The sequence below is a fragment of the Pseudophryne corroboree genome, chromosome 1 (genome assembly GCF_028390025.1).
Source record: "Pseudophryne corroboree isolate aPseCor3 chromosome 1, aPseCor3.hap2, whole genome shotgun sequence".
In the NCBI taxonomy this organism is placed as follows: domain Eukaryota; kingdom Metazoa; phylum Chordata; class Amphibia; order Anura; family Myobatrachidae; genus Pseudophryne; species Pseudophryne corroboree.
This window is the reverse complement of record NC_086444.1, coordinates 604,147,916-604,161,291: the sequence shown is the minus strand read 5'-3', so window position 1 is coordinate 604,161,291 and position 13,376 is coordinate 604,147,916. Positions and strand designations below refer to the sequence as shown.

Genomic DNA, 13,376 nt, shown 5'->3' with positions numbered 1-13,376 from the left:
CGACACTGGAATCAGAATCCGTGTCGGTAGTAGTGTCTTGTGTTAAGGGACGCTTTTGAGACCCCGACGGGCCCTGTGAGTCGGTCCAATCTGAGGATTGACCGCCTGATGTCCCCCCTAAACCAGCCTTATCAAGCCTTTTATGTAAAGATGCCACACTTGCATGCAACGTATGCCACATGTCCATCCAATCTGGAGTCGGCACAACCGACGGGGACACACCACTCATTTGCTCCACCTCCTCCTTGGAGAAGCCTTCCGCCTCAGACATGTCGACACACACGTACAGACACCCCACACACACAGGGAGTTACCTATAAGGGGACAAAACCCCAACCAGGCCCTTAGGAGAGACAGAGAGATAGAGTATGCCAGCACACACCCAGCGCTTAAAACACTGGAATATATGACCAGATAGCGCTATTATATGTTTATAATTGTAATCTCCACTCACTGCGTCGCCAAAGTGCCCCCCTCCTCCTTTTTCCAACCTGTGAAGCTCAGCAGGGGAGAGAACAGGGAGCCAGCGTTTTCTCATGCAGCCTCTGTGGAAGAAATGGCGCTGGTTAGTGCTGAGGATCCAGCCCCGCCCACCCGACGGCGGGCTTCGGTCCCTTCATCATATACTAATAAAATGGCGGGGGTCCGTGGATTTACTGTCCCCCAGCCTAATCCACCTTATTTATGGCCAAATCGAGGTTTATTGCTGCCCAGGGCGCCCCCCCCCTGCGTCCTGCACCCTTCAGTGCCTGCTTTGTGTGTGTGTGACTGGGAGCAATGGCACGCAGCTTACCGCTGTGCGCTTACCTCATGAAGATCTGATGTCTTCTGCCGCCTGAAGTCTTTTCCTCAATACTCACCCGGCTTCTATCTTCGGCATCTGTGAGGGGGACGGCGGCGCGGATCCGGGACGAACCCCAGGTGAGACCTGTGTTCCGACTCCCTCTGGAGCTAATGGTGTCCAGTAGCCTAGAAGCAGTGCCCAACTTTACAAGCCAGCTCTGCTTCTCTCTCCTCGGTCCCACGATGCAGGGAGCCTGTTGCCAACAGGACTCCCTGAAAATAAAAAACCTAACAAAATTCTTTTTCCACAGAAAACTCTGGAGAGCTCTCTGCAGTGCACCCATTCTCCTCTGGGCACAAGATCTAACTGAGGTCTGGAGGAGGGGCATAGAGGGAGGAGCCAGTGCACACCCAAAGTCAAAGTTCTTTTTAGGTGCCCTATCTCCTGCGGAGCCCGTCTATACCCCATGGTCCTTACGGAGTCCCCAGCATCCTCTAGGACGTAAGAGAAATCTCATTAATATTCATAAAGTAGCTACTTGGCTTACGGAGTATATGTTGCATTCTCACTAACATACCTAACTAGGCAGTTTACAATGTGAAGATAATGGATAATTCTTACACAGCACTGTATGTACATTAAATAGAATGTGCTTGAGCTGGCGAGACCCTAACATTACCATAACGGTGCCTCCTTGTTAAAACTACTCACCATGGAAGAAGGCAGAAGGACCTCCTGGGTACCCAAGTGGGGGAGGCACATCCCTTTGTGTCTGGTTCAGGATCGCAGATAAGATCTGTTCCAGTGATCTCGAACCATACTACACAGAGAGAAAAAGAATGCTTACTAAAAGCTACCTTCCTGCAAGCAAGTTACAGACTACTACAAAACATACAACAATAGATAAACACTTCTATCACCTACTCCTCCAGCTGGAAAGTAAAAGCACAACCTCCCTTCAGAAGGGCAGTCATTCTAACCTTGTTCTCAAAGTTGTACTTGCTGAGATCTCTGGATTCTGTAGCTCTCCTATCCCCATGAGTAAGTGCACCCTGTTTGTGTGGACACAGACTGTTAATGATCTGGCACTTGTAATTAAAAGGAGTAGAAAACCCCCTCAAAAAACGAACACTTTACATTGGCTTAAATAAATGTACACTCACCAGGCTCTCCAGTCTCTTGGCTACAATTGAAGCAAACCGCCTCTCCCCCGCAAGCTCTGAGATGAGGAAAACGTACTCCGGAGCAGAGACCTGGTTAGAGCGGTGCGTACGACCTAGCGGAGCAATGTGTTTTTACATTAAATATCATGGCAGCAGAGTAAGCACAAAGTAGTCATAAGAACAGTCTATTATGAGCACATGTGAAAGACATTAACAGAAATCTAAAAAGCATATGGGTACTTACCAAACTGTTGGATGGCTCTGTCCGCACTCCAGGGCAGTTCCAGTGTCATGTGTACTCGTCGACGTTGATTTGGTACTCGCCGGTCAGCCTGTAGAGAAATTCCTGAACTCGAAGCCTCAGAAATGATTGCCACCAGCTTGAAAATTAGATATACACAGGAGAGTGGTAAGTTGTGATTGGTGAGAGGGCAAAGGAAGATAGTATCGGCAATTACACCGCATGAGCAGGATATTTCTGACATATTTATTGGAGGTATACATAATGGTACCAGCCAGCTCTTGTACCAGTGCGCATGAGCTAAAGTATGCTTAGCACTGACAAAGATAAATCGGACCCCCATCCAGTGTACAATCATCAAATCCACAAACCCTTAACACATGGAGTGATAACCACGGTGGCACAATGGCTGGCTTGCTTCAGCACAACACAGATACCAAAGTCCTATCTGTGAGGAGTTTGAATGTTCCTCACGTGTTTTTATGAGTTTATCACAGAATCCAAACACATCAAGTGTGTGTGTACCATGTGGCAGACAATATAGATTGTAAGCTTCACTGGTACAGGGAGAGATGTAAATGTGCCACTGAATATGTAACAGGGTAACGAGTAGAGACATAGGAAGTGCTGTGAGTGTGTAGAATGTTAAATAGGTCCCACGACCTCACCTTGCTCCCATTCATAAAACGTTCCTTCTCCCGTAAGTTAATATTATCTATGGATAAGTTTTGCTCGGCTCGAGATTCAAACCCCACAGATCCATCACTGCGACGAATCATTCGGCCTTTCCTGCCAGTCATCTGGGAAAAAAGGTCACCATGACTACTTGGAGAAAGCAAGCCTAGGGAAAGCTGCAACAACATACAGTCAACATACCTCAGCCACCTTGTCTGGACCGCCAAGCTGGTCTATAAGCACGTCTAACGTATTGAGAGGTAGCACCTTTCCTAATTCCTCTACCTTGGCTAACAGCTCACTCTTCATGTGTTCCACGTGTTCAGGGCCTAACAAATAATAATAATAATAAAAAAAAAAAAAAAAAACAAAGTTAATAAGCAAAATAATTCCTCCTTTATGGTGCTCCTAAAATCCCTCCAGCTTCCATTTAAAATTACAGTAGAAATGGCTACAACTATTTTTTCACCCTTACTTGGATCAATACATTGTTATGAGCGCACAGAAATCTGCGGAGCGTCACATATTTACAGCTAAAATATATTAGCAATGCCTGGGGATACAAGCAAAATATTTATACTTTTCTTTTAAGCTACAACCTCTTTTTCTAGAGGTAACTGAATAATAGCCTAAAAAGGAAGAAACAATACAGAATTTTTTTTATAATTAATCACAATTGACCAAACAGCATTTTTAAAAAGGAAGCATACTAAACATCTGAAAACAGAATCCGTGATTTAACCAATCTGGCTGAACAACAGGTTTTCTCCATTTTCCAGTGCTTGGAAGCAAACGGTCAATTGTCATTTGCTCTCATCCATTACCAGATTTGCATTTCAACCAGCCAGATCTGGAGATAATTGTCTAGTGCATGCCCACTTTAATGAATATAATTGCTATTACATATAATGCTTACTCACTGCTATACATGAAAGCAATAAATGTGCTTTAAACAAGCTTAAAGACACAAGAATAGAATGAATTTCTCACAGAACACAATTTTAGAAAAAAAAACGTAAAAAACTATAGTACAAACATGCTTTTTTCGGTATTAGAATTTTTTTATCTTTAGTTATTACAGTTTTTTTTCTTACAACATTATATTGAATCAACTGGAGACTAGTAAACCACATACTAACATGCAATATCATAAAATTATGCCTTTGTCAGAAGTCCTGAAATGAGGACTTTGTGTCGGAAATTATCTATCTATCTACATATGTAGACCACCACTTCACCTAATTAGCACCGGGATGTCATCCTCCCATCCCCCCTGCTATTACAGAATGTTGTGCGTTTATCCCATGAACTTCATACCCCTGGAAGTGCTCATACCCCAGCTTGAGAATCACTACTTATAAAAGACTTAATAAATTAGATTCTTAGGGGTATAGTCAATTAGCGTCGGATCCATTCCGACAACCCCTATTCAAATCTCATCTCAATTTGACTTTTTCAAGTCGAATTGAGAAGAGGGACCCAAAGGAGGGGGGGGGGGGGGGGGGGGGGGGGACGTGGGGAAACCAGCGGGGACAGCCGCCGGCAGACGGAGGAGATCAGCGCTACAGTAGGATGTCACACAGCCGCCCGACTTCACGGTAGTGTCCACCCGGCTCCAGCAAGCGTGACCTCACTTGCTGGAGCCGGGTGGAAGCTGCCGTGAGCGGCGCAGCTGTGTGACATCCTGCTGCAGTGCTACTGTAGCACTGATCTCCTCTATATGCCTGCGGCTGTCCCCCGTCTGCCTGTGGCTCCCCCCCCCCCCCCCCCCCCCTCTCCTGCTCTAATCCCTCATCTCAGTCCGACTGAGATGGTCGAAAAGGGGGCCAAAGCGCCCTGTTTTCGACACAAGCACGTGGATCAGCAGCTATTCTCGTCTACTCTATACTTGTCGAAAATTTTTGGGATATATTGAATAGGTCGATTCACGATTCGACCTTAAAAAGTCGAAAACTGACGTCTTTTCGACAGACGGTAGCTTTCAACTTTAATTGAATATACCCCTTAAATTTCTACCTACTATATATTTAACTATGAAGTTTTAAGTGTTGTTTCTTCATTTAATTATTTTGTTGTTACCACAAGATTTTACTTTTGCAACTTAAAGGAAAGAAATGTGCAAATCTTTTTTCTGATACTGTAGGATTTTACCATGCTATTTTATTGTTCATAGGTTATCCTTTACAAAAAGGAAGATCAAATTATTATTTTAGCACTTTATCACTTGGTGCTTTGAAATCACATTTTCATTGGTTGATTATGCTAATTTCATTTTTATTTCATTGACCTCATGGGTTTTCTTTTTTGTTTAGTTAACCATGAAAGCTAGACAGAAAGAAAATAAACTTCTTAACTGTATCATATTGGAGAACAAAAAGAGTCCAGTTCATGCTAAACAGTGCTCACCGTGATCAGGAAGTATTAACCCATTTAGTGTGTGTTCTACAAAGATGACATCGTCATTGTCCTGTAAGGACTCGGGAGAAGAGTTGAAATCACTGTCTAGCACCCCTTCAGAATCTGAGCTACTCTCTTCACTGATTCGGATTAATCCAACGAGATCTAGACGAGATGTTTTCCCACTGCGTGGCTTTCCACGTCCTGTGGAGTGAGGAGAAAGCACAGAAAGGAGTTACAGGACAACAGCTGTGCAATAGGAAAGGATAAGTCTAACACCCAGCTACAGGTGCTTTTTTTTAACATTAACTTATATGGAAGGTAAAAAACATGTAGACAAAGAAGGGCACGCACTTTTCCTTTTCAGCAAGCCCTTCTCACGTTTCCTCTTGCTTGATGGGAAGTGCTTCCGGATCAGAGACTTGAATACACCCCTGAAATGTTAAAGTGGTTTAATGTGAGAATTCCACTCTCTCCGCCAATGTAGTGATAATTATATAACTAGTTAAACACAATGCTGCGTGGTTGTGTTTTCACACTCACTCTGCAGCTGATACAAAGCGGTCAAGATGTCCATCATTTTCATCCATCACTTCACGCGTTCGAGCTTCTCCAGTAGATTGCAAACCAATAACCACACACTGCAAATAATAAATATGGTTATTGTACAATGCAACCTCCCAATAATTACACAACGTAAAATGTTCATGGACCCCATCTGTTCACCCAGCATAACCTTACACACAGTGCATAGCAAGTCTCTATATGGCACAACATGTTTAGCACTGATAAGCAGTTTAAAAATAAGATTTTACTTACCGATAAATCTATTTCTCGTAGTCCGTAGTGGATGCTGGGGACTCCGTCAGGACCATGGGGATTAGCGGCTCCGCAGGAGACAGGGCACAAAAATAAAGCTTTAGGATCAGGTGGTGTGCACTGGCTCCTCCCCCTATGACCCTCCTCCAAGCCTCAGTTAGGATACTGTGCCCGGACGAGCGTACACAATAAGGAAGGATTTTGAATCCCGGGTAAGACTCATACCAGCCACACCAATCACACCGTACAACTTGTGATCTGAACCCAGTTAACAGTATGACAACGTAGGAGCCTCTGAACAGACGGCTCACAACAAGAACAACCCGATTTTTTTGTAACAATAACTATGTACAAGTATTGCAGACAATCCGCACTTGGGATGGGCGCCCAGCATCCACTACGGACTACGAGAAATAGATTTATCGGTAAGTAAAATCTTATTTTCTCTAAACGTCCTAGTGGATGCTGGGGACTCCGTCAGGACCATGGGGATTATACCAAAGCTCCCAAACGGGCGGGAGAGTGCGGATGACTCTGCAGCACCGAATGAGAGAACTCCAGGTCCTCTTTAGCCAGGGTATCAAATTTGTAGAATTTTACAAACGTGTTCTCCCCCGACCACGTAGCTGCTCGGCAGAGTTGTAATGCCGAGACCCCTCGGGCAGCCGCCCAGGATGAGCCCACCTTCCTTGTGGAATGGGCCTTGACAGATTTAGGCTGTGGCAGGCCTGCCACAGAATGTGCAAGTTGAATTGTGCTACAAATCCAACGAGCAATCGTCTGCTTAGAAGCAGGAGCACCCAACTTGTTGGGTGCATACAGTATAAACAGCGAGTCAGATTTTCTGACTCCAGCCGTCCTTGAAATATATATTTTCAATGCCCTGACAACGTCCAGCAACTTGGAATCCTCCAAATCGCTAGTAGCCGCAGGCACCACAATAGGCTGGTTCAGGTGAAACGCTGACACCACCTTAGGCAGAAAATGAGGACGCGTCCGCAGTTCTGCCCTGTCCGAATGGAAAATCAGATATGGGCTTTTATACGATAAAGCCGCCAATTCTGACACTCTCCTGGCTGAAGCCAGGGCCAGTAGCATGGTTACTTTCCATGTAAGATATTTCAAATCCGCCGATTTGAGTGGCTCAAACCAATGGGATTTGAGAAAATCCAAAACTACATTAAGGTCCCACGGAGCCACTGGGGGCACAATCGGGGGCTGTATATGTAGTACTCCTTTTACAAAAGTCTGGACTTCAGGAACTGAAGCCAATTCTTTCTGGAAGAAAATCGACAGGGCCGAAATTTGAACCTTAATGGACCCCAACTTGAGGCCCATAGACAATCATGTTTGCAGGAAATGTAGGAATCGACCCAATTGAAATTCCTCCGTGGGGGCCTTCCTGGCCTCGCACCACGCAACATATTTTCTCCAAATGCGGTGATAATGTTGTGCAGTCACCTCCTTCCTGGCTTTAACCAGTGTAGGGATGACCTCTTCCGGAATGCCTTTTTCCCTTAGAATTCGGCGTTCAACCGCCACGCCGTCAAACGCAGCCGCGGTAAGTCTTGGAATAGACACGGTCCCTGCTGAATCAGGTCCCGTCTTAGAGGTAGAGGCCACGGATTTTCCGTGAGCATCTCCTGAAGTTCCGGGTACCAAGTTCTTCTTGGCCAATCCGGAGCCACGAGTATCGTTCTTACTCCCCTTTGCCGTATAATTCTCAGTACTTTGGGTATGAGAGGCAGAGGAGGAAAAACATACACTGACTGGAACACCCACGGTGTTACCAGAGCGTCCACAGCTATTGCCTGAGGGTCTCTTGACCTGACGCAATACCTGTCCAGTTTTTTGTTGAGGCGAGACGCCATCATATCCACCTTTGGTTTTTCCCAACGGTTCACAATCATGTGGAAGACTTCTGGATGAAGTCCCCACTCTCCCGGGTGTAGATCGTGTCTGCTGAGGAAGTCTGCTTCCCAGTTGTCCACTCCCGGAATGAACACTGCTGACAGTGCTATCACATGATCTTCCGCCCAGCGAAGAATCCTTGCAGCTTCTGCCATTGCTCTCCTGCTTCTTGTGCCGCCCTGTCTGTTTACGTGGGCAACTACCGTGATGTTGTCCGACTGGATCAACACCGGCCGACCCTGAAGCAGGGGTTTTGCCAGGCTTAGAGCATTGTAAATCGCTCTTAGCTCCAGTATATTTATGTGAAGAGACCTCTCCAGGCTTGACCATACTCCCTGGAAGTTTCTTCCCTGTGTGACCGCTCCCCAGCCTCTCAGACTGGCATCCGTGGTCACCAGGACCCAGTCCTGTATGCCGATTCTGCGGCCTTGTAACAGATGAGCACTCTGTAACCACCACAGAAGAGACACCCTTGTCCGTGGCGATAAGGTTATCCGCTGATGCATCTGCAGATGCGATCCGGACCATTTGTCCAGCAGATCCCACTGAAAAGTTCGTGCGTGGAATCTGCCGAATGGGATTGCTTCGTAAGAAGCCACCATCTTTCCCAGGACTCTTGTGCATTGATGCACAGACACTTTTCCTGGTTTTAGGAGGTTCCTGACAAGTTCGGATAACTCCCTGGCTTTCTCCTCCGGAAGAAACACCTTTTTCTGAACCGTGTCCAGAATCATTCCCAGGAACAGCAGACGTGTTGTCGGGGTCAACTGAGATTTTGGGAAATTCAGAATCCACCCGTGTTGTTGCAGCACTACTTGGGTTAGTGCTACTCCGTCCTCCAGCTGTTCTCTGGACCTTGCCCTTATCAGGAGATCGTCCAAGTAAGGGATAATTAATACGCCTTTTCTTCGTAGAAGAAACATCATTTCGGCCATTACCTTGGTAAAGACCCGAGGTGCCGTGGACAATCCAAACGGCAGCGTCTGAAACTGATAATGACAGTTTTGCACCACGAACCTGAGGTACCCTTGATGTGAAGGTCAAATTGGGACATGCAGGTAAGCATCCTTTATGTCCAGGGACACCATAAAGTCCCCTTCTTCCAGATTCGCTATCACTGCTCTGAGTGACTCCATCTTGAACTTGAATTTTTGTATGTACAGGTTCAAAGATTTCAGATTTAGAATAGGTCTTACCGAGCCGTCCGGCTTCGGTACCACAAATAGTGTGGAATAATACCCCTTTCCCTGTTGTAGGAGGGGTACCTTGACTATCACCTGCTGAGAATACAGCTTGTGAATGGCTTCCAATACCGTCGCCCTGTCTGAGGGAGACGCTGGCAGAGCAGACTTTAGGAACCGGCGAGGGGGAGACTTCTCGAATTCCAACCTGTAACCCTGAGATATTATCTGCAGGATCCAGGGGTCCACCTGTGAGCAAGCCCACTGCGCGCTGAAATTCTTGAGTCGACCCCCCACCGTTTCTGAGTCCGCTTGTAAAGCCCCAGCGTCATGCTGAGGGCTTTGCAGAACCCGCGGAGGGCTTCTGTTCCTGGGAAGGAGCTGCTTGCTGCCCTCTCTTACCCTTTCCTCTGCCTCGGGGCAGATATGACTGTCCTTTTGCCCGCTTGTTCTTATAGGACCGAAAGGACTGCGGCTGAAAAGACGGTGTCTTTTTCTGTTGGGAGGGGGTCTGAGGTAAAAAGGTGGATTTCCCGGCCGTTGCCACCAGATCCGATAGACCGACGCCAAATAATTCCTCCCCTTTATACGGCAATACTTCCATATGCCGTTTGGAATCCGCATCACCTGACCACTGTCGTGTCCATAAACTTCTTCTGGCAGATATGGACATCGCACTTACTCTCGATGCCAGAGTGCAAATATCCCTCTGAGCATCTCGCATATAAAGAAAAGCATCCTTTAATTGCTCTAAAGTCTGTAAAATACTGTCCCTATCCAGGGTATCAATATTTTCAGTCAGGGAATCCGACCAGATCACCCCAGCACTGCACATCCAGGCTGAGGCGATGGCTGGTCGCAGTATAACACCAGTATGTGTATATATACTTTTTAGGGTAGTTTCCAGCCTCCTATCAGCTGGATCCTTGAGGGCGGCCGTATCAGGAGACTGTAACGCCACTTGTTTTGATAAGCGTGTGAGCGCCTTATCCACCTTAGGGGGTGTTTCCCAGCGCGCCCTAACCTCTGGCGGGAAAGGGTATAATGCCAATAACTTTTTTGAAATTAGCACTTTTCTATCTGGGTTAACCCACGCTTCATCACATACATCATTCAATTCCTCTGATTCAGGAAAAACTACAGGTAGTTTCCCCCCCCCCCCCCCCCACATAATACCCCTTTTTGTGGTACTTGCAGTATCAGAGATATGCAAAGCCTCCTTCATTGCCGTGATCATATAACGTGTGGCCCTACTTGAAAATACGTTTGTTTCTTCACCGTCGACACTAGATTCAGTGTCCGTGTCTGGGTCTGTGTCGACCGACTGAGGTAAAGGGCGTTTTACAGCCCCTGACGGTGTCTGAGACGCCTGGGCAGGTACCAACTGGTTTTCCGGCCGTCTCATGTCGTCAACTGATTTTTGTAATGTGCTGACATTATCACGTAATTCCATAAACAAAGCCATCCATTCCGGTGTCGACTCCCTGGGGGGTGACATCACCATTATCGGCAATTGCTCTGCCTCCACACCAACATCGTCCTCATACATGTCGACACACACGTACCGACACACAGCAGACACACAGGGAATGCTCTATTGAAGACAGGACCCCACTAGCCCTTTGGGGAGACAGAGGGAGAGTTTGCCAGCACACACCCAAGCGCTATAATATATATGGGAACAACCTTATATAAAAGTGTTGTATCCTTATAGCAGCTTAAATATATAAAATATCGCCAAAAAAAGTGCCCCCCCTCTCTGTTTTACCCTGTTTCTGTAGTGCAGTGCAGGGGAGAGTCCTGGGAGCCTTCCTCACAGCGGAGCTGAGCAGGAAAATGGCGCTGTGTGCTGAGGAGAATAAGCCCCGCCCCCTATTCCGGCGGGCTTTTCTCCCGGAGTTTGAGATATCTGGCAGGGGTTAAATACATCCATATAGCCTCAAGGGCTATATGTGATGTATTTTTTAGCCATAAAAAGTATTATACATTGCTGCCCAGGGCGCCCCCAGCAGCGCCCTGCACCCTCCGTGACCTAATGGTGTGAAGTGTGTGACAACAATGGCGCACAGCTGCAGTGCTGTGCGCTACCTTCATGAAGACTGAAAAGCCTTCTGCCGCCGGTTTCTGGACCTTCAATCTTCAGCATCTGCAAGGGGGGTCGGCGGCGCGGCTCCGGGACGAACCCCAGGGTGAGACCTGTGTTCCGACTCCCTCTGGAGCTAATGGTGTCCAGTAGCCTAAGAAGCCAATCCATCCTGCACGCAGGTGAGTTGAACTTCTCTCCCCTAAGTCCCTCGATGCAGTGAGCCTGTTGCCAGCAGGACTCACTGAAAATAAAAAACCTAAAACTTTTTCTAAGCAGCTCCTTAAGAGAGCCACCTAGATTGCACCCTGCTCGGACGGGCACAAAAACCTAACTGAGGCTTGGAGGAGGGTCATAGGGGGAGGAGCCAGTGCACACCACCTGATCCTAAAGCTTTATTTTTGTGCCCTGTCTCCTGCGGAGCCGCTAATCCCCATGGTCCTGACGGAGTCCCCAGCATCCACTAGGACGTTTAGAGAAAGCAACTGTATTATTTAAGCTTCAACAGGGGAAGGTCATCCAACACAATTCATATAGAGTAATACACCACACAAAGCATTTAGTAGTCTTTATAAGAACACTGTATTGAAAGTTTTTTTTTTTAAACGAAAACAAAAATATAAAAAAAAACACAATATGGCAGATACTGGGTGAAATTCAATTCTTTTGCACCCGCAAACTCCTGTCTAAAGTAACGGCAGATCGTGGGGCACAATTCAATTGGGGTTTTTTTTGCGCCGATTGTGCCCATAAATGTCGTGTTTAGCTGCTTTAAGCGGTGTGAGCTGAAATGCAGACGGTGATAGCCATCGCGCCCGAACTGAGCTACAATTGAATAGCTCCATTTGGGCTCCATCTAGTGGCTGCCGGCAGTAAAACATTTGAATCTCGCCCACTGTACTTCTGAAAATTATGTGCAAGTGCATACTGAACATGACTAGACATTTGGGGGCTTATGTAATAGCCTGCGAGCTGCTCAGGTTGATTTTGCCTTTTAAAATTATTTTCATTTTTTTTTTTTTTTTTAAAGTGGCAAAGTATTTTTGGTTACATACCATTGAAACCTTTTACGAGTCATGTAGGGAGAAACTGGATATTGGGATTGCTGGTGTGCAGTAGGAGCTGGGCACTTAAATTAGAACTATGCCATGGGGTCACTGTACCTTGCACAAAACTGGTACCTTGAAGTTGTAACGAGAGGCCATGACGTCCACCTCTGGAAGATCCCACTTCCAAACCAGCTTCTGGCAGTGACCACTACCCAGGGAGAAACGTGGTTTTGCCGAGGACGTTACATCCCAATTTTCACCACCCGGTTTGAACATTGCGGAGATCGTTGAAACAAAGGACTCAGCCCAGGATAGGATGCGGGCCCCCTCCGCCACTGCGCCCGTGCTCTTGGTGACGCCTCTGTGGCGTTGTTGGACTGAATCCACACCGACCAGCCAGGACAGACTTGGCCTCCAGAGCTATATAGATGGCACGGAGCTTGAGCACATTGATCGGCAGGGCTGTCTTGGAGGTGGACCAAAAACCCTGAAGACGGAGATCTAACATCTCAGCATCCTAACCAAGGAGATCGGCGTTCGTGGTCACTATGACCCAAGTCGGCAAAACCAAGGACTGGCCCTGGAGCAGATGATCGGAAACCAGCCACCAAAGGAGAGAATGACGAGTGCTGACAGACAGCACAAGAAGCTGAGACAAAAGGGACACTGTCCAATGCCTTAGAACAGGGGTGGGGAACCTTTTTTCTACCAAGGGCCATTTGGATATTTAGAAAATCCTTCGGGGGCCATATAAAAATTTTACCTTAAAAATTAGCCTGCCCCCTATAGATATGCCACCAGTATGTTTTCCCCCCTGTAGATATGCCCCCTAGTAGTGCCACTTGGAGGGAGTGACAGTGCTGCTGGGCTGTGTAGCATACAGGACACTCTGCACCAGAGCTGTAACTAAACATTTTGGTGCTTTTCATCAGAAAGTGAATTGGTGCTCCTCCTCCCACACCGCAGAGCACGGATAGTGCGCGCCGTAGGCGCGCAGCAAAAATTTAGGGGCATGGCTTAGGGTAGGGCATTCACATTACACCACACAGTATGAGCCAAAATTCACATTGCGC

At 46.9% G+C, this 13,376-nt stretch overlaps 1 protein-coding gene across 4 annotated transcripts in view; it reads right to left on the bottom strand.

Moving 5' to 3' along the window:
* The window catches only part of SBNO2 (strawberry notch homolog 2), a 233,572-nt gene that overhangs the window by 51,054 nt on the left and 169,142 nt on the right, over positions 1 to 13,376 (bottom strand). For all 4 annotated transcript variants that reach the window (XM_063914353.1, XM_063914354.1, XM_063914355.1 and 1 more), the window contains 9 exons: positions 5,804 to 5,901; positions 5,615 to 5,694; positions 5,270 to 5,464; positions 3,065 to 3,192; positions 2,857 to 2,988; positions 2,192 to 2,327; positions 1,948 to 2,060; positions 1,765 to 1,836; positions 1,496 to 1,604 (listed from right to left, as the gene is read on the bottom strand). In XM_063914353.1, the coding sequence (XP_063770423.1) occupies positions 1,496 to 1,604; positions 1,765 to 1,836; positions 1,948 to 2,060; positions 2,192 to 2,327; positions 2,857 to 2,988; positions 3,065 to 3,192; positions 5,270 to 5,464; positions 5,615 to 5,694; positions 5,804 to 5,901 (1,063 nt within the window). The remainder of the gene's footprint in view (positions 1 to 1,495; positions 1,605 to 1,764; positions 1,837 to 1,947; positions 2,061 to 2,191; positions 2,328 to 2,856; positions 2,989 to 3,064; positions 3,193 to 5,269; positions 5,465 to 5,614; positions 5,695 to 5,803; positions 5,902 to 13,376) is intronic.